The sequence below is a fragment of the Lontra canadensis genome, unplaced genomic scaffold, assembly GCF_010015895.1.
Source record: "Lontra canadensis isolate GAN:19392208 unplaced genomic scaffold, GSC_riverotter_1.0 scaffold2, whole genome shotgun sequence".
In the NCBI taxonomy this organism is placed as follows: domain Eukaryota; kingdom Metazoa; phylum Chordata; class Mammalia; order Carnivora; family Mustelidae; genus Lontra; species Lontra canadensis.
This window is the reverse complement of record NW_022630996.1, coordinates 52,209,456-52,229,147: the sequence shown is the minus strand read 5'-3', so window position 1 is coordinate 52,229,147 and position 19,692 is coordinate 52,209,456. Positions and strand designations below refer to the sequence as shown.

Below are 19,692 nucleotides of genomic sequence, written 5' to 3'. Positions count from 1 at the left end.
AGATATTTTCAGTTTTTTATTGCTGTTTTCATAAATTCATTGATTATTACTGATATGATGGAATACTACTGAATATTTAAGTTGATTTTATATTTGCAGTTTTGCTACTCTCCCATATGTAGTCCTAATACGTTTTAAATTGGGTTATTACATTTTGTGTTTCTGGTGTTTTTAAAATTTTTTTTGTTTTTCTGTTGTTTTTCACTCTACATTATTTGTAATTCTCTTTACAGTGATTTAAAAAAATTAATTTTATAATAGATCTGATCAATTCTTGTCAATAATCCAGTATTTAGTTTTGTCAAGATTCTCTATTTGATTTTCTTGCTTTTATTCTTTGCTATATTTCCCATCTGATTTTTATGAGTTTCCCTTCTCATTTCTTTTGGTTTTAGCTCTTTCTTTTTCAATACCTTGAGTTTTGTATTTAATATGTCTTTTTCTTGATATCAGAGTTTTTTCAACCTCAGCACTAGTGACATTTTGAGCTGTATAATTCCTTCCTGTACATTTAAGGAACTGCTTTGTGCACTGGGAATGTTCACCAGCATCCCTAGTCTCTACCCATGAGCTGCCAGTAGCAATCCCCTTTCACTCATGACAGTCAAACGTGTGCAAACCTTGCCTAGCGTCTCCTGTGGTGGAGAGGAATGATCTGCTGTGTAGGACCTAAGGAAACTGACTAAAAGCATATAACAATTAGGAAGAGTTTATTCGAGATAAACTACAAAACCTCAGATGGAAACAGTGGGCATCTGTAATGATTCTGCTTTGGGCCACCCCCTCGTCCTCCAGGTCCATCAGCGCTCTGGTTCTACCACAGTAGGCAAGCCATGAAAGCAAGCAACTTACTGTCAGGGGAACTGACTGGATCTGGAGTAGAAGGTAGAAAAACTCTATGACTCAGAAAGTTATCTAAAACAAGAGTAATCCCAGTGGCAAACGAGTAAGGAAAGCTAGTGTCACAGCTTGCCTGAGTTTGCAGAACTGATTAAGGCAAGCAATTAACCAGCCAATTAGCCAAAAATTCAACAGATCTTGGGAATGAGATAGCCATAATGGGCCTTGATCATTTGTCACACATCCCCGGCTGTCTGAAGGGCTCTATGCATGTGCAAGGCTACACACATGTTCAGAAAAGACCAAAAGGGGCCCTAGTAGATTATATATCCTGGCTAAGTGAGAATTCGTATACATGGCAAAAGAGACAAAAGAAGGGTCAGCAGATATTAAAAGCTGAATGTCTCAAGTTTAAGGGTGTTCCCAATGAACACACAGATCAAATGGCAAACCGGAAGACTTACTGGCTCAAATGCACTGAACACAAACTCTGATCAATCATGCTGACATGGGGGTGATCCCCAGGAAACCAGGATTAAGAAAAAAACAAGAAGTAAAAAGACAAAACAAAACAAAACTGAGTCTTACGCCACAGGGGAGAAAGGTTCCACAAAATTAGTGCAGGCAAGTCACTAAACTAACAGAGGAACAACCATAACCACTGTGAGTGGATGAAAATCCGAATAATACATTATACAATGTAATACATTATACAAAATACCCAGTTCCCAACAAAATATTAGCAGACCTGCAGAAGAATAGCAAAATGTGGCACATAATTCGGCGGAACATTGTCTTGGATGTGGTTCAGAGGTTACTCAACTCTCTGAGGGGCTTCAGAAGTTGAACTTCTCAGACAAAAACTTCACCACGGCTATTTTAAATATGTCAAAAGAACTAAAGTAAACCATGCTTAAAGAATAAAGGAACGCATAACAACAGTGACTCTTCAAATAGAAAATACAATTAAAAACATGGGAATTATAAAAAGAGAACCAAATGGCAACTCTGGAGTTAAAAATTATATTAACCAAAATAATAATAACAAAAAAATACAATGAAGGAACCCAAGAGAATGGCATTATCCATAATACCCAAAGACTCAGAACAATCTAAATGTCCCTCAACTGGTGAATGAATAAGCAATACGTGATATGTCCATACAATGGGATGCTAGCAATAAAAAGGAAAACAGAATTCATTCAGTTCATAGGGGTGAACTTCATAAATACCATGTGAAATGAAAGAAGCCAAATGCAAACGACCAAATTTTGTACTATTTCTTTAATAGGAAATATCCATAAAGGGTAGTTCTTACATGCAGAAAAATTAGTTATTGCTTAGAGCTGGGGAAGAAGTCAGAATTGATAACAAATGGGCATGAGGGTTCTTGTTTAGGTAATGAAAATCCTCTAAAATTGGATGCATTTAGTAAAATCATTGAGAGGTTCACTTAAAATGAGTGAATTAGGTTGTGCTTAAGTTACATGCCAGGAAAGCTGTTAAAAAAATTATTGTGCATATTCATATCAAAGATGAATAGGAGGACTTTTATGGATCGAATGCATTACATTTTTCTTGCAAATAGTAATAACTGTAGTTGATTACTAATGGTACTTAGTAATAATTGCATATTTAGCCTTTATTATGTACCATCATTTGGAGGCTCTTTAAATATATAAACACATTATTTGTAAAAATGAGAGAAAAAAATAATACCATCATGATAAATAAATGGACACTTAGAAAAACTATTGCTGTCTTATAGACCTGGTGTAGAGAAACCAGCCAGCTTCACCTGAATAATCATCTACAAAATTATATAATAAATTTATGTTAGTCAAGCTGCCAAAAAAAAAAAAAAAGAAAGAAAAAATATTGCTAAAGGACCCTTGCTTAGGTAGCTTGACTCCTAAATTCAAGAATTCATTCAGTGCCTTTTATAATCTACTGGTGATGTGTGTGTGTGTTTGTGTGTGCACATGACAGAGAAAGACATAAGATTAATATCCAGTAATTAAATGGAATATAATTTTGTATACAATATATATATATATTTTTTGTATACAATATATTTTAAGAATTCTTAACTACCAGGTAATATATATGTACACATGTATGAAATAACTGTTAAAATTATTAATTCCTTAGGGACTGAAATCACAATAACTATTTTAATTGCCAAATGATATTTGACTTTCAGTCTAAGATTTTTCAAGAAATTAAGTGAAAAGTTAGCCCTTTGACTTATTAATCACTTGAGAATCATAGTAGCATTTTTTCTTAGACTTCAGACTTAACCATAAATTTTAACATAGTACCTATTTGTAATAACCTAATTGGTTGTAATATATTTATTAACATATAATGTATTATTTGTTTCAGGGATACAGGTCTGTGAATCATCAGTCTTACACAATTCACAGTACTCACCATAGTACATACCCTCTACAGTGTCCATAACCCAGCCATCCCATCCCTGCCACCTCCCCACCCTCCAGCAACCCTCAGTTTGTTTTCTGAGATTAAGATTTTAATACATATCTCAAAATAAGATAAAATCTGATGCATCCATTTCACATTTCAACTTTTTATGTGGGGTTTTAGCCTATAATCTAAACATAACTATCTTACAAACCATTCTACCTTTACTTTAGAAACACAAATAGTCAAATCAATTGCAAAAAAAAAAGTTTCTGTCTTTTAACACATGAAAAATTTATCTATTGCTGATTCTCTGACTTTGAATAAATTCATAAGCTTTATTATTGCCCATTAGAAGAGGCGTTTTGCTGACACAAAAATAAAATAAATTATATATTATCAGTAAATTCATACTGTAAGAGTTTAAATACACTGATTATGCTAGACTGGTTAAAAGAACAGTTAGTGCAAAGTCTTACCACGCCAATGGAAAAGTAATTATTGATGATACTGTAAGGCACTGGGTCTCCCTTCTCATCTTTGTCATTAGGTATGACTTCAAACTTCCACCTGTCCAGCATGATTTCTGTGCTGTTTTCAATGTCTTTTAGGATTTTCATCAGATTCTCACCTTCATAACCTAATGAAAAAAAATTATCTTGAGAAAAAAATGTAACCAAATAACAAAAGCTGTATTTATATGTGTTTGAGTGTATGTATGTGGATGTCTCATTCTAAAGCCAAACAATGCATCTTAAAGCAAATTCTAACACAGATAAAGAATTAACTCTAATTGTAAGTTCATAGAAATATTTTATTTTTAGCTTTAATTTGTAACTCATACTTCTGTCCTGTGGTGCGAATTCTCAGTATGGTGAAATGTCAAATGAACATCTCCACTTCATACCCACCCAAAACTTTATATCAATTTATTCTAAAGGAAATTAATGATCTCCTTCCATATCTTCTCCTGTTAACTCTCTTACAGACAGACAACACCCTCAGTTGTGGAAGTAAAAAGTTTAGGTGGGATTTCAGACTTGTCCCTTTCCATCCCTTAGTGACCCTCATACTTGACTCTCTAGTGATACAGAACAATTTTCAGTCTGGTCCTTCTCTTTTCCATTTTATGCCATTTCTTCTCTTGTTCTATATATCCAGAGTCTCCCTTTTCTTTTCGGTTGCCTTGCTTCTGCTCCTGCTGCAAGTTTTATATTTGACAGCACTTCTTTCCAGAAGCCACCCTCCCAACGTAATGGATTCTCTGCAGTTCCATAGCACACAGTTCTCCAAACTAGCCCTAGCTACCTCCAAACTAGGGTACAACTAGTACAACTAGTGCACTCCATTATAGTTATTTGCATCTTTCTTGCTGTAAGTTTCTTTTACCAGGTCTGCCCTAGAGTAAATGCTCAACAAATCTAGTTTTAATGGATCTACTGCAGATAATCAAGATGGCCTGAAAAGAAACTTATTCCTTAATATTATATTTTCTCATAAATCTATCTATCTATATAATATTATAGTTCAAACTGTAGCCTAATCCTTGTTGTGTTAAAATTTGCTTTTTAACCTCCCTAAATAGTGTCCTCCTCAGTAAAAACATCTGCTTTGATGAGAATTAAATGAGAGAACGCATAGAAATTCTTAGTACATGAGGCATAAGAATAGAAAGTTCTCAACTATATAATAACAGAATTTGAATTGTTATACTGAGTTAAATAATACATTTCTCTCTACCTCTACACATAGACACATACACACATTCTTGAATTGATATTTTGAGTTGGAACAATATTTTTATAGATGTTTTTCTGTGTTCAACTTTGGTCTATATTTTAATAATGTATTCATTGAACAAGGAAATGCCAGAGGCTATGAGTCCTCATTAGAGATGTTAGCACACATAACACTGGAAAAACTAATTGGGTTAAGAGAAGAAGCACTGTAATATGCCAACATTCTCTAAAGATAAATAAATTACATTTATGGTGTTATTTGTTGAATTAATTATTAGAAGTTCAAAGCAGCCAGAACCTAGGAGTGCCTATTTAGGCACCCACCATTACTTTTTATCTTACACAGGTAAAATAGTTATGTACTAGTTAATACATACAACAAAGAGTACAACAAACAATAACTAGACAGATATAAGCATTAAAAGTACCAAACGGTATTTTAATAGATGTTATGTTGCATTTTTGTAGCATAATTCAAAAACTATGAATATAAATAATAATTTGTTTATAACCGTAATCAGTACAAACACTGAATTATTTAAAGTACAAGATTATAATAATTAAACATGCATATGTCGTATTTTTTATGGTTCAACCCTCATTCTCAAAATTTAACTTCTTTTAAATTTTTAATTTCTTTTAAAAATAATAAATATTGGCCTCCAAATAAATTTTATGTATGTTTTCTTCATTGAACTGAATAAAAAAGGTAAGTATATTAACCTCTTTTGCAAATTCTACTCATTTGAGTATAAGTATGATGCCTTTCAGACATAAATGGATTTGCAAATATTAATGTAATATAGTATAATATAGCATGGAAGTACTCTATAATATATAATAAAATATAACATAATATTTATATATATATATATATATATATATATATATATACACATTCAGGAGATATACAAGCAAATAATAATTATTTAAATAAAATTTTAAGCTTATTCCCAGTTACATCTCAAGTTAATAACAGCATGGTTCAATAGAACACTAGAAAAATATAGGAACAGCAACTGAGCAGGAGAAAACAAAGTAGGAATGGATTGAGTGAAAATTAATTACCACAGCTAGATTCTACAAGTGCCACTCACCTTAAAATTTTTAGCACTGGTTATGTTCTCTAAGTTTTTATGGATAAGTATGAAAGAGGCTAGTATCAATAGCCTTCTAGCCAAAAGAAATGGAAAGATACAGGCCATAAATCTATTTTGAGAATCACAGCAACTGCAGGTCAGAGCTAAATTACAAAGATAGCAAATTCCAAATGGTAGTCTCTAATTTAACAAATACCTACACCCTACTTGTATGTATCTATGCTCAAGCTTGTTAAATAATGATTCATAGCTATAAATAGGATTGCAAAACTTGAGAAGATCATTTTTAAAAAAAAAGACATATTAAACTTACTAAATATAGAAGTAAAAGCTTATTCCCAGAAAAGAATGATGTTATTTTGCTTCCATTATTTTGATTTAAACCTACAGTCCCTCTAGGCTAAGAAACAAAATAAAAATATAATTAGTATTTTATTTTCTATTTAAAGGTACAATGTTATTACCAAATCTATCTAAAAAGCCACAGAAATGTTTAAAAAGGAGAAAGTCACTTAAAGAAAAGCAACAATATAGATTTGTCAGTGTGTTCCATCTAAATTTCTTATACTCTTACTCTTCATGAAACATTCTTCCTGCTGTAATCCTAAATTTTAGACTAATTATTACCACAAAAATTGCAAAGAGAATTTAAGTTAAGTGTTTGCAAATGCCCTAGGACATCCTAGATTCTTACAGTGTTACATTTTCCCAAATACATCCTTGTAAAAAAAAAAAAAAAAAAAAAAAAGCTTCAATATATTCCAGGCAAGTCAATATACTCAGTGACCTAAAGTGAACCAAATGATTATTGGTTGAATAAAGTCCTTTCCTTCCCACATAGTAAGCATGATGATCCTTGTTACAAATATATAAAGTACTCAGCACAAACACTACGTAAACAATTTGATGGTTTGGTATAAGAACCTACATGTCAGGCACTATCATTTTTTTCAAGCTCTAATGAGGAATCTGAAGCCCATGGTTGGTAAGCAACTTGCTCAAAGTTAGTTACACACCTGGCAAGAAATAATCACACTTCACAACAAGTTTCTTAATTAGTAAACTCTACCAGATGGTATCTGCATTTTCCTAATCATTCAACTTGGGCATCTTACAGTCCCACTTACTACCTTGGTTTCCCCAAAGCCTGTCTTCAATCCATAGGCAGCTTCTACCAGGCCTTCCCTAACAGGAGAACTGCACTGTGTCTACTTGTCTCACTTCCATTACTACCACCCTGCTCCAGTCCATTCATTCTCTAATTACAAAAACAGTAACACAAATTCTTATTTGGAAAACTCTGATTCTCTACATTTTCACAATTTCTTAAGTTTCTTAATTTTATTTCATATCTCCCAATTAATCTGTTTTTGAAAACATAAATGTCATTGGGTCATGGTACTTTTGAAACTTTTTCCAAGCTTCACTCTGTGCTTCAATTGCAATCAAATAAAATTCTGAACAAGACCACAAAGCCCCTGCAATATTTGGTTCTTGATTGTCTCTCCAATCTCATACTAGTCACTGTTTCTCTCACCCCCACTCCATACCTACTGCCTCACAGACCATTTAAGAGTCACATCAGCCTTCCTTCAGCCCTTTTCATTTCAGGAGCTATTTTTCCTTCCTTACCTATTAAGCCCAGCTTAAATGTTACTTCCTCAGAGAGGACTTCTTGATCATTTAGCTGAAGAGTTTCCCTCCTCTATTCTCTAAATATGTTTGAGTCTTACATATTTATTTTGTAATTGTATATTTTATTATTCATTGATTTATTGTCTGTGTACTCAATGAAGGCATAATCTCCAAAAGGTAGGAACATTTTATTTTTCACTCTAAACCCAGGACCTAGGACAGTGTCAGCCCATGCAAGGCACACACAGAGAGTTTATTATTAATACATACTTTGGCATGTACTATAATTTGTGCACCTTTGACTACTGATAACAATATATCTTAAATTGTTTTGTAAGAAAATCTTTAGAAGATGCCCCAAATGGAAATTCTATGTCAATTTTGAGATTGGAGCCATTTATGAGTTTGGAAACTAAATGAAATCATTAATTTTCAAATATCAAAAATATTTTTCAAAAGAATACACAAGAAGTCACATGTGCGTTCTCCTTCCTTTAATCAATATAGGTATGTATGCACTGGCAAATGCAAGCATCTTATAAGCAGTGGTGCTATCCATCTGTCTGTCTGTCTTTAGATTCTATGAGATTTAACTCAGTATTTCATGATATTCTTTTACTAAACTATACCCTTAATGAAAATTATAAAAATGTCATATATGGAGTTTTTAACTTAATCTTCAACTCTGTCTGTTATATACATGTACACTTACATACACACACACATATACAAAACACAGCTTAGAGTTTAGCAGTTGGTTAGATAACTCATGGAAAAGTTGTTCTCACACTTTTGTTGTAAATCAGAGTTACTTAGGAAGTTTGTTTAAAAAGAAAATCATCTGCCCAGATCCACCCCAGAGATTTCCATTCGGCATATCTGGGGGGAGGTCAGGCCACTACATTTTTAACAAGCTCCCCAAGGGCTTCTCAATCACACTGTCTTAGCAGACACTTTTTAAACTTCTCTAGGTAGACACTTTTTAAACTCTAAGCTAAAGTTACTTAGTTTCAGTTCTGCTTTTCTTTTCTTTGGCATCTTCTGGTAAGCAGAGCCTATTAATGTTATGTCAAATTATTTTAAGACCTTTTGAAATATTCCCCCCTTACCCTGTCTCATCCACACTATTCCATTTTGAGTTCCTTGAATATGTTAAGTCCCTTCCTACCTCTGCACCTCTAACTTCAGATTCTTTCTGCCTCTAATCTCTACCTTCAGTTCTATATGGCTGTCATTATTCTATCCACTAGGGTTATCCTTATGTTATCTTGTCATTTCCTCCAAGACACCTTTTGCTTTGTTGGTTATAGGTTTACTTGTTAGTAGGAGGTCTCTCAATTTACTTATGACTATGTGCCACTGGAATTCAAGGCCTCTTTGAAGGTAGACTTTGTTTTCTGTCCTTAACCCTATACCCCAAGAACAGAACATACCCCTTGGTATAAAGTAGATCTCAAAAAATTAGTTACTTAATGTATTCATTCCTGGACAAGTCACTCTTCAGCCTTTTGTTCTTTTTTCCTTGTTAGTGATTTTTCTACACAACTCAGATTAAAAATCTAAACATTACTTTAGAGTTAATCCATGCTTATCTCATTTCTTAAGTTAGAAACCCCAAATCAAAGAGGTTGAGAAACTTGCCTTGCCCATCAAGTCTATAATTAGTATCAGATTAAAGGACAGCACTCACAGTCTGGCTCCTGGTCCACTATTTCCTTCTCTACCCCACACTATTGTTCAAAATTATATACTGTACCTCTCACAACAATTGTATTGGCTAAATTCACATGGAAGCTGTCATATACTAAAAACGATGGGCTTAGTTTTTTGGGGGAAAATGCTCTGTACTGTATTTCTGTTTTTTAAGATTTTCAGTAGCTGTTTTACCTCCTCCCCATCGCAGGCATCTTGCTAGATCATTGCCGGTCCCAAGAGGCAGAATGGCAACTGGAGGATGCTTGACAACATTAGCCTTTTCTGTGGAATCAAAAATTAAAATAAAATAAAATAAAATTTTGATCACAGATGGAACAACAGTAAAAAAGACAGCTTGGCATGAAATGAAGGCATTCCACTAGGTACCTAAAAGCTGGAAAAGTTATGTTCTATATCTATATATAATTAGAAAATAAGATTAATTTGTATTTATAAAACACATATAAATACCGTAATTCACAAAGTGAAGGAATTTTCAAGATTCATGTTTGAAGAAAGCCTTTTAATATCTTAACTCAGGGGATGCCTTGGTGGCTCAGTTGGTTAAGCTTTGGCTCAGGTCATGATCTGGGGTTTTGGGATCGTGTCTTGCATCAGGATCCCAGCTTAGTGGGGAGCCTGATTCTCCCTCTGCCTGCTGCTCCCCAATTTGTGTCCACACTCTCTCTCTCTCTCTCTCTCTGACAAATAAATACATAATATATTTAAACAAATAAAATAAAATCTTAACTCAATTAAAAATTTTAGTGGATTTAAGATCATGGAAATTTCAAGGATGCAGATAGATGCGTCATAAGAATAGACTAGAGGAGAAGGGAGTTGAGGGAAATTAGAGGGGGAGATGAACCTTGAGAGACTATGGACTCTGGAAAACAATCTGAGGGTTTTGAAGGGGCTGGGGGGGTGGGAAGTTGGGTGATCCTGGTGGTGGGTATTATGGAGGGCACGTATTGCATGGAGCACTGGGTGTGGTGCATAAACAATGAATTCTGTTACACTGAAAAGAAATTAAAATAATAATTATATACACACACACACACACACACACACACTAGAGGGACAACACCAAAGTAGAGGTGTGGGTTCCTATAAAAAATTATTTTACAACACCTTCTCTAGGTATATTTCAATTTAAGGATTAAGATGTTTTGAAAAATCAAACTCTAAAAGCTAATAAAATGCTGAATAAAATGTTCCTACCCATGGTGCTGCTTTGGGTCAGAGCAAGCAATGTAAGAATTGGGTAACTCTGAGATCAGCAAGTTTTCTTTGAAATTAAGCTTTACAGAATGTAATACTTCGGGCTTAGAGCAGTAAAGATCTCTGCCATCGAAATTCCACATATTTTTTAAAACTTTATTTATTTATTTGAAAGAGACAGCACAAGCAGGTGCAGGAGGGGCAGAGGGAGAAGGAGAAGCAAACTCCCCGCTGAGCGTGATCCGGACACAGGGCTCCATCCCAGGACCCCGGGATCATGATCTGAGCTGAAGGCAGATGCTTAACTGACTAAGCCACCCAGGTACCCCAAAATTCCACATGGTTTTGTTTATAGGACTGATTAAGAGAGAGAGAGCGAGAGAGCACATGAATGTATGTGAACAAGCTGGAGGGTTGGGGGAGGTGCAGAGGCAGAGGGGGACAGAGAGTCTCAAGCAGACTCCATGCTGGGCATTGAGCCCCATGTGGGCCTCAATCTCACAACTCTAAGATCATGACCTGGGCCAAAACCAAGAGTCAGTGTTTAACCAACCAAGCCAACCAGGCACCCTTACATAGCTTTGTTTAAACCATCATCTGCCTTGAATGACTCTGACAAACATATATTATTTTTCTTACTTTTTCTACTTTCTCAGCCCCTCAAAGTGAGTATGTGTCTATGTGGAAGAATGGGGAAGGAACAGACTATTTAGGGATGGATGTGTCATGGTGTAATCGCCAAGGCTTAGATTTGAGCTAAAATAAACCCATAATATCCTACTGTTTTCACTAAAATTCTCACAAGTATTCAGACTCTGTTCAAGCAACTCTAATTTCTGCAATTTCTGAATTCTGATTTTCCCCTTAGATATTGCATATTATACTATTTATGTCTTTGACTGGAAGGCCAAAGAACAGAATTTTCACTGTTCCTTTAAAAAAAATTAGTAGACTAAAATCATAAGATGCTTACCAAAAAGTATGCTGACAACATATATTTACTTTTAATTTGAATACTTCTGTGTGCATGAAAAGATAAAATATGTTCACCTGCATTAACTGAATAAAAGTTTACATAAGCAGTAAAACTTCTTTTTATAGTTTACATAGGCAGTAAAACTTCTTTTGAACAAATTATCTCCCTTCTGTGAAAGGGCCCATTAAAAAAAAAAAAAAAAAAAAATATATATATATATATATATATATATATATATATATTTGAAGCGGGGGGTGGCACAAGCAAGAAGGGCAGAGGAAGAGGGAGAGAGAATTTCAAGCAGACTCTGCCTCGAGTGCAGAGCCCAACAGGAGCTTGATCTCAGGACCTTGATATCATGACCTGAGCTAAAACCAAGAATTAAATACTCAACCAACTGTGCCATCCAGATGCCCCTGACACGGCCCCCTTTTAAAAAAGAATTGGTCAATAAAGAAATGGAAATTTGTTTGGAATTTGTCTCCTAATGAAGGCCAATTCATGATTATTTTACTGATCAGTAATCACTTCTGACAGCTGACTGTCTCTGAAAAACCAGGTAATTTTTCTAAATCATCAACCTTTTGTGTACATGTCTACATTTTATCCTCAGTCACGTATCTGCTTTGTTTTCTCATAAAATTAAAGTTGTAAAAACTTAAGTAGAGACACAATCTAGGTTAAGGTTAAAAGATGAGCTCTAATCCCAGTTCTGTCAATTTATAGCTCTCTGACCCCATTCTAATTATTTAACTTCTCCACACCCTACAGCCTCTCTCTAAAATGGGATTATCTATACTGTGTCACAGAGTTGTGAGAATTAAGATGAATGGGGGCTAAACTCTTAGCACAACATCTATGACAGAGTACATAATAAATAAAAAAATAGCTAATGTAATAATAATATGGATGCATAGGCTAAGCATGTCCACAGATGCTAAGGTTTTGAGGCACCATGCTTGAATAAAATAAGCACATCTATTTGACATATCACAAATGCTAAGATTCTCTTTGTCTCCCTCCCCATGGCAAAGAAACAATGGAATTTGTAGAGCCTGATTTGAAAATAGCTCTGAGGGTTTAGTAAATTCCATGAGAAGTAGATTTAAAAAGAAAGATTTCTAGATACTTGTAAATTATTTTGTCAATTAAAACTTTGAATTATAGAAAACCCATTAAATCAGTAAGTGATGTGCAACAATGCCAGATGTCCGATTATATCACTGTAGCATACAAAGATATCAATGCATTAATAAAATAAATAAAATATACAGAATTTTAGGTTACCACTCTCACCCCAGCCATGTTAAGTATGTGTCTTCATTACCTATGCAGTCCAAAATCCACCCCACGGTTCCATCTCCACCACAGGCTAACACTCTGAAATCAGGAACATCACGGAAAAAGTTTAACCTGAAAAATAAGCATGTTATGGCACATGATTAATATTTTAATATTTGAACTTGTAAAGTTTTGTATTCTTAGCATTTTATCTAATAAGAGACTTTTCTACTTGATGAAAAATGTAAGATAACCAAGATTTTATAGAAAATTAAATTCTTATGTAGAATAAAATTCTAAAATTAAAGAATTAACATCTTGATTTGAAAGTATATTCAATTTGTATTTTATTTTTTCTTTTATCAACTCTAAAGTTTAAAAAACAAAACTTGTACATTATAATTATTTTTATTAAAATATTCTCTCACGTGTGATCTGCATTTCACATATAACCCAAAGTGACACTTACTACAGCATTTCCTTGGATAATTTTTATTAATCAAAAATTCTCTTTTAAATCATTATATACATACAACTATAATGCCAGCAAATATGTCTTTGAGAGTTTTCAAACTCTTCCATTACTGGAAGAAATTGATCACACTGCTTTTGGGTTCTTTCAGTGATTCCTCTGACTTAGAATTTGCAAATGGGAGCCAGGCTTCTCTTTTCTTTTGACATGGCCCTCAGTGTTTGCTACCTTGGAACACTCAAGCCTAACTGCTGGATGGGTGTAATAAACGCCCATAGCTTCTTTTGCTATTGCACATAGCATTATGCTTATTAAAGCAACCTACCTTGGAGAAAAGTTAAAAAGGCAGGTAACACAGCCAGTTACACAATTGTACATGCCTACTTTCTTGCAATGAAAAAAAAAAAAAACAAAACTGAAACAACACAGAAATATGTGGAATGTGTCTATTTACCTCCCTTGCCCAGGGATAACCATGGGTAATATAATATGCAATCATCCAAGAAATTTTTCTATATATTTACATATGTGAATATGCACATATGAATTTTATTAAACACACATTTTTAACATGAATAGGCTCATGCTATACATCCTGTTAATTCGTGTGCATTTTTTTAAAATTTAAAAATATCAAGGAAATCATTCTGTGTCAGTTCACACAATGTTGCAACCTGATTTACAGTAAGTGAATGTATTACATAAGGTATTCATTGTGTGATCAAATAAACCATTTCTCTTCAGGTACTGTTGAACTATTTCTAGTGTTTCATTATTACAAAAAATAAGTATTATAGTTAACACTATTTGAAGAACATTTATGTGAACATACACATATGTTTTGAAGGCTAATCTAGAAGGGAAAACTACTATACCATCATACTACTCTCTGAACTCTTTCTGCTATGGAAGATGTGTCAATTTCTCTCAACTCCGAAACACTACTTGTAAACAACTTTATGATATTTCTGCAATAATAATGAGAAACCAAATCATGCTTTTATTGTAAAATCACACATTCCTGTTTGTGAGTATGTTGAGCATATTTTTGTAGGTTTACAAGTATGTGATCTCTTCTATGAACTGTATCTTCAAACTCTTGCCCATCTTTTCTACTGAGTTGTCTTTTATTATAATCTTATAAATTCTACATAAGTGTTTTCTTTTAAATTAGCATTACTAGAAAAACATTTTGTTAAATAAAAACAATGCATAAACATAATAGAAATATATAAAATTTAACAAAAATTCCACCTGATATTAAGAGCAACGAATATTTAGAATATCAGACTTCCACATATTTCCTTAGGTATTATATGGTAGATACATTCCTTTTGTTAGACATGCTGCAATAGTCTCTTTGAGTCTTTTATAATGGATATCTATTATTTTATCCATTATAAAAGACTCAAAGAGAGTCTTTTATTAATGGATAAATTGAGTACCTATGTACCAACTGCCCACCCCAGTGGGAGAACATTCCCAAAAACTTACATAGACCACTATGCTCTTTCCCTTTAGCATCCTTTTTCCTCATCCACAAAAGTGAGCACTATTTTAAATTTTCAGTTATCATGCACATGCCATAGACAACATTCTGTTAACTTTTTGCTTTTTTCACTTGGTATTGTTACTAAGACTCAATCATGTGATAGCTAAAGTTCTCTCCATGTATATTTGAAGTTATTTCGTTTCTACTGTTAATTATCATATATGTGAGTGTGCCTTTTTAAACCCATGTCAATGGACATTTGGATTGGTTAGTTTATGTTCTTATAAACACTGTATTATTGGACATGCTTCTTAGTGCTCATGGACAGTGGCTACTTTTAGAGTAGGTTACACTTTAATGCATCTTTTTGTTTTCCAAAAAAGTTGTACCAATGTATGCATTCATTTTCAACATAGATATTTGGCTGAGTACATTATCTCTAACACTTTTAATGTTACACTTCTTAATTTCATGGGTTTCCTCTTTTGTAAAACGGTTATTCATGACTTGTTTCCTTTCTCTACTCCTTTTTCTCTACTCCTTTTAATCTTTGTTGATTTGTAAAAATTCTTTACTTGTTCTTAATTTTAATACTTTTTTACAAATATCTTCTACAAATTGAAATTTTTTTAACTTTATTGTGTATTTTAATAAACAAGATTTGGTCTTTATGTATTCCAATTTATCAACCTTTTCATAAGTGGTTAGCACTTTGACCTGTGTTGTGTAAGAAAAGTTTGCCTACTCAGAGGTCAGAAGATAATTCATATATACTCTTTTTAAATTTCAGTTTTACTTTTAACAAATCTATGTTGTGGTGTGAGGTAGGAACCCTTTTATTCACTTCCCTTCCTCACCCTTTCCTCCAACTTCCATCCTCTTTCTTTCTTTCTCACTCTTTCTTTTTCCTCTTCCTCCCTCCTTTCCTTCCTTGTGGCTGTTGTGCACCAATTTTTCTCTCTTCTTTAATCCATCCTTTTACTTATTGGATAATTCTGTCTTACCACACAAGCACCATCATAAATCAGATTTCCATATATGAGTATATTTCTTTTTGAACTGTTTTATTTTATTCATATTTTGTCCATGCCTGCACCAGTATCACATTCTTATAATTCTTTAAGTAGATTTATAGTAAGTCTATATCTCACAGAGCATGAAGTATCTAGGCTATTATTTCTTCTTTGATTTTTTGATATACATATTTTAAAGTTAATTTGTCCTATTCCACAAAAATAAAGATTAAAACAAATAAAGACCAATTAGGACACTGATCAGAGTTAACATTAAGCCTATACATCACTTTTGGGACAAATAAAATCTGTAAAATTTAAATTGAGTTTCTTCATCCATGAATATAGTATGCCAATAATATTGGTTCTATTGGTGATCTCCAATCCTTATAACTGTTATTTCCTATTGTGCTGCCCAGAGCTCCAAAACATTGCTGAATTGGAATATTCAGAGGTAATGCTCCTATCTTGTTCCTAAATTTAAATAGAATATTTCTATATTTTCCCCATGTAATATGTTTTTGTACAGATATTCTCTTTCCTTTTTTTGAGAGACATCTTTTATAAGGTAATAAAATTTCCTTCTATTCCTATTATAGTAAGGATTTTCATTATGGATCTGTTAAAATTTTTTTCTGCATCCTTTGAGATGTTATTATGGCTTATCTCATTTAACCAATAATGTGGGAATATACATTTAAACATTTTTGTATCATTAAAGCATCCTTATGATACTCTTATATACCCAAATTGGACACAGTTTATTAAGATTCTTATAGAGAACTGGATTCAGTTTGTTAATATTTTGCTTACACATTTTGAATCTATATTCATGAACACAACAGACTATTTTTCTTCCTGATATCACCTCTAATTTTTTGTCAAAATTATTCTGTCTCAGAAAGTGAGTTGCAGAATATGCCCTCATCTTCCATTTTTGGAAGCATGTGTACAATTTTGGAAGTTCCTTAAAACTTATAGCACTTGCATATAAGCTATTCTATTTCTGGTGAGTCTTTGGTTTCTCTCTTTCTTTCTTTTTTAAAACAATTGTTTGAATTCCTTTCACAATTATGGAATAAAATTTCTATTTTCTAATTCTCCCTAAATCAGTTTTTGCCAGTTATATAGCCTATTAGTTTCTCTATCTCTTAATTTTCAAACATTAGCTCTATGGTAAACTTTTCAGCTGCCAGCATATTTTGAAAAACTTTGCTAGGTTTCAATTAGATAATTGTTTCTGGTGAAAGCCTAATCATCCATTTGACTCACCATTGTTCTTCTACTCCATGATGATGTTTCATCTCTTATTCATTCTTGTTGCTTTTAAAACTGTCATCATTGGTTCTTCAGCAGCATCCTACCCCCAAACATAAACCCCATGTGACTGTCAGACCAGCTTACTCTCTATAAATTGACTGCTAAATGGATGGAAAAATTGACCTCTCTATCTCAGCCTATTACTCCATTCAATCCATGCTGTTTCCACTAGAGAGTCACTCATTATTTATTTCATTCATTCATTGGAATTGTAGCCTTGGAAAATTATTTAATCATTCTCAGTCTCGGTTTCCTTATCTTTAAAATGGAGTTAATGCCATTTGCTTTGTTGGGCTGTTTTAAAAAATAAACAATTATGTGTATGTAAATTAAATTGTACTATCCATAGACTACTACTAATTCAATTATTTTCCCTTCATTAAAAGTAGTATATATGCGGGCGCCTGGGTGGCTCAGTGGGTTAAGCCTCTGCCTTGGGTCATGATCTCGGGGTTCTGGGATAGAGCACCGTGTCGGGCTCTCTGCTCGGCAGGGAGCCTGCTTCCTCCTTTCTCTCTCTCTGCCTGCCTCTCCTGCCTCTCTGCCTACTTGTGATCTCTATCTGTCAAAAAAAAAAAAAAAAAAAAAAGTAGTATATATGTTTTATAGGTCAGAGTGCCACTCCTCTATTTTCACCCCCCACCCCAGTGTTCTGGCAAAATAATCACAAATAGAACTTCCTACCAAGCAAAGCTGGATGGGCAGTGAATTTTCCTACCTTCGACCTGAAACTATAGCAAACCAGCTACTGGGAGATCTGCTTATGACACTGCATTAGGGACAGAAAGTGCGGAAGAAAATAGGTCTGATTGAGAACAAACAAATCCAAGAGACCGGACAAGAACAAAAATACAGGGCTCTGCAGGGTATTAACTTTTCACTCATTAAGCTGTGAAGACCAGCAGATGTGAGGCTCCCACTTAAAAGGACATCCTAACAACAAGAAGGATGAGGGAATAAGGAGTGTCTGGAAAGATATCTGTTAGTGGAAACTTTAGTACTGTGTGCTCTACTTTCACCTACCAATTTCAGAAGTTCACCCGCAGAATGAATGCATAATGAAGTAATCATGCATGGCCCCAGAATTTATTTAGACTATTTTTATGGAGATTTATGAAATTAAAACTTAAAATGATTATGAAGTGGATTAATGATTTTTGAGTTTCCAGTGTTGGTCATTCATGCTCTCCTAGAGCATTTCCTATTTATCTACAGTAGCTAAATTTGAAAGAGATCTTATGTTAATGTACAGGTTTAGCAGCTCCACGTCAGAGGCTTGTCTATCACATTTGCTCAACAGCCACCGTTACAGCACACCCTATAAAAAAGTGGGTGGTGAGGTTTTGAACCACTAAAAGCAAATTAAGATACTAAGATTTAGAAGTCTACTTTCCATTTCTAAAAAAGTGTGAAGATAAAACTAATATAGAAAATTCAGGAAGTTTTAATTTGTACTTGACAACAGTATTTTAAAAACACACTGGGAAAACTTTTTTAAAACAGAAGAAATAAAACCTGTAGTACTGATTCCATAATCTTGGAAAGTGTCTTATAATTAGATTTCTTAAATGACTATATGTAGGAATATCATTCCAATCTCCTGTTTTACCATTCAAAGAAAATAAATGATTCTGTCATTTTTATATGATCAGGTTTTGTCAGTTAGAAATCAGATTGAACATATAAGAATAAATATATGTATAGCAATTAAACAATGTACATAGTATAAAACTATATTCTGTGATATTTAGAAGAAACCAGTAAGAGATTCATAATTATTGTTATCGTGATAGCATGGAATGAAAGCTCATTTAATTGTACCTATTCATGTTTCTTTGTATTAAAGAAACACAAGGTCAAAGGATCGAAAATAACTTTATTATATGCCCTCAAGTCTCCTTTTCCTCTTTTTTGTTTAGAAAAAATAGTTTATCTCAACAGCTTGCCTTAAAAAAGTTCTGCATTCTGATTTAAGCATTTTGAGCCAGAAACAAGCATACTTATCTCTTATTATTCAACTCAATTCATATTCATACCTGCATGTACACAGTTACCTATTATTCTTACAGTTATAAGATTAAATAGCTTCACAACTGCCTCATTAAAATCTGGCTAAAATTTCTGAATTGTGATGTTGTTATTGTTTTCAAAACCATATTTATAGTCAAGAAAAACAATTTCTAACACCTTCCACCTCATTTCCTAATACCCAAAGTGCATCTATACATACTGGTATCACTGGATACTATTATTGCTGCTGCAGTCAGGTTAGAAAAATCTATGCATGAAGCAATTATGTCCCCCAAAAGTTTCCTCTATACTAAATGCTACCAAATTGGGAAAGGGTTGTGTTTGATCTCTTCCTGTGGATCTTGATAACGTCAGCTTCAAAGTGATTACTCATCAACTGTAATGTGCCTCCCCCAACATTTCAGCTTAGAGTAAAACTAATTATAAACATGTCTTGTCGTCTCATATCTCAGG

The 19,692-nt window shown here is 33.5% G+C and overlaps 1 protein-coding gene across 5 annotated transcripts in view; it reads right to left on the bottom strand.

The window, feature by feature from the left end:
* Positions 1 to 19,692, bottom strand: part of DGKB (diacylglycerol kinase beta) — a 681,931-nt gene that overhangs the window by 380,961 nt on the left and 281,278 nt on the right. For all 5 annotated transcript variants that reach the window (XM_032873966.1, XM_032873990.1, XM_032873985.1 and 2 more), the window contains 3 exons: positions 12,958 to 13,043; positions 9,626 to 9,715; positions 3,744 to 3,904 (listed from right to left, as the gene is read on the bottom strand). In XM_032873966.1, the coding sequence (XP_032729857.1) occupies positions 3,744 to 3,904; positions 9,626 to 9,715; positions 12,958 to 13,043 (337 nt within the window). The remainder of the gene's footprint in view (positions 1 to 3,743; positions 3,905 to 9,625; positions 9,716 to 12,957; positions 13,044 to 19,692) is intronic.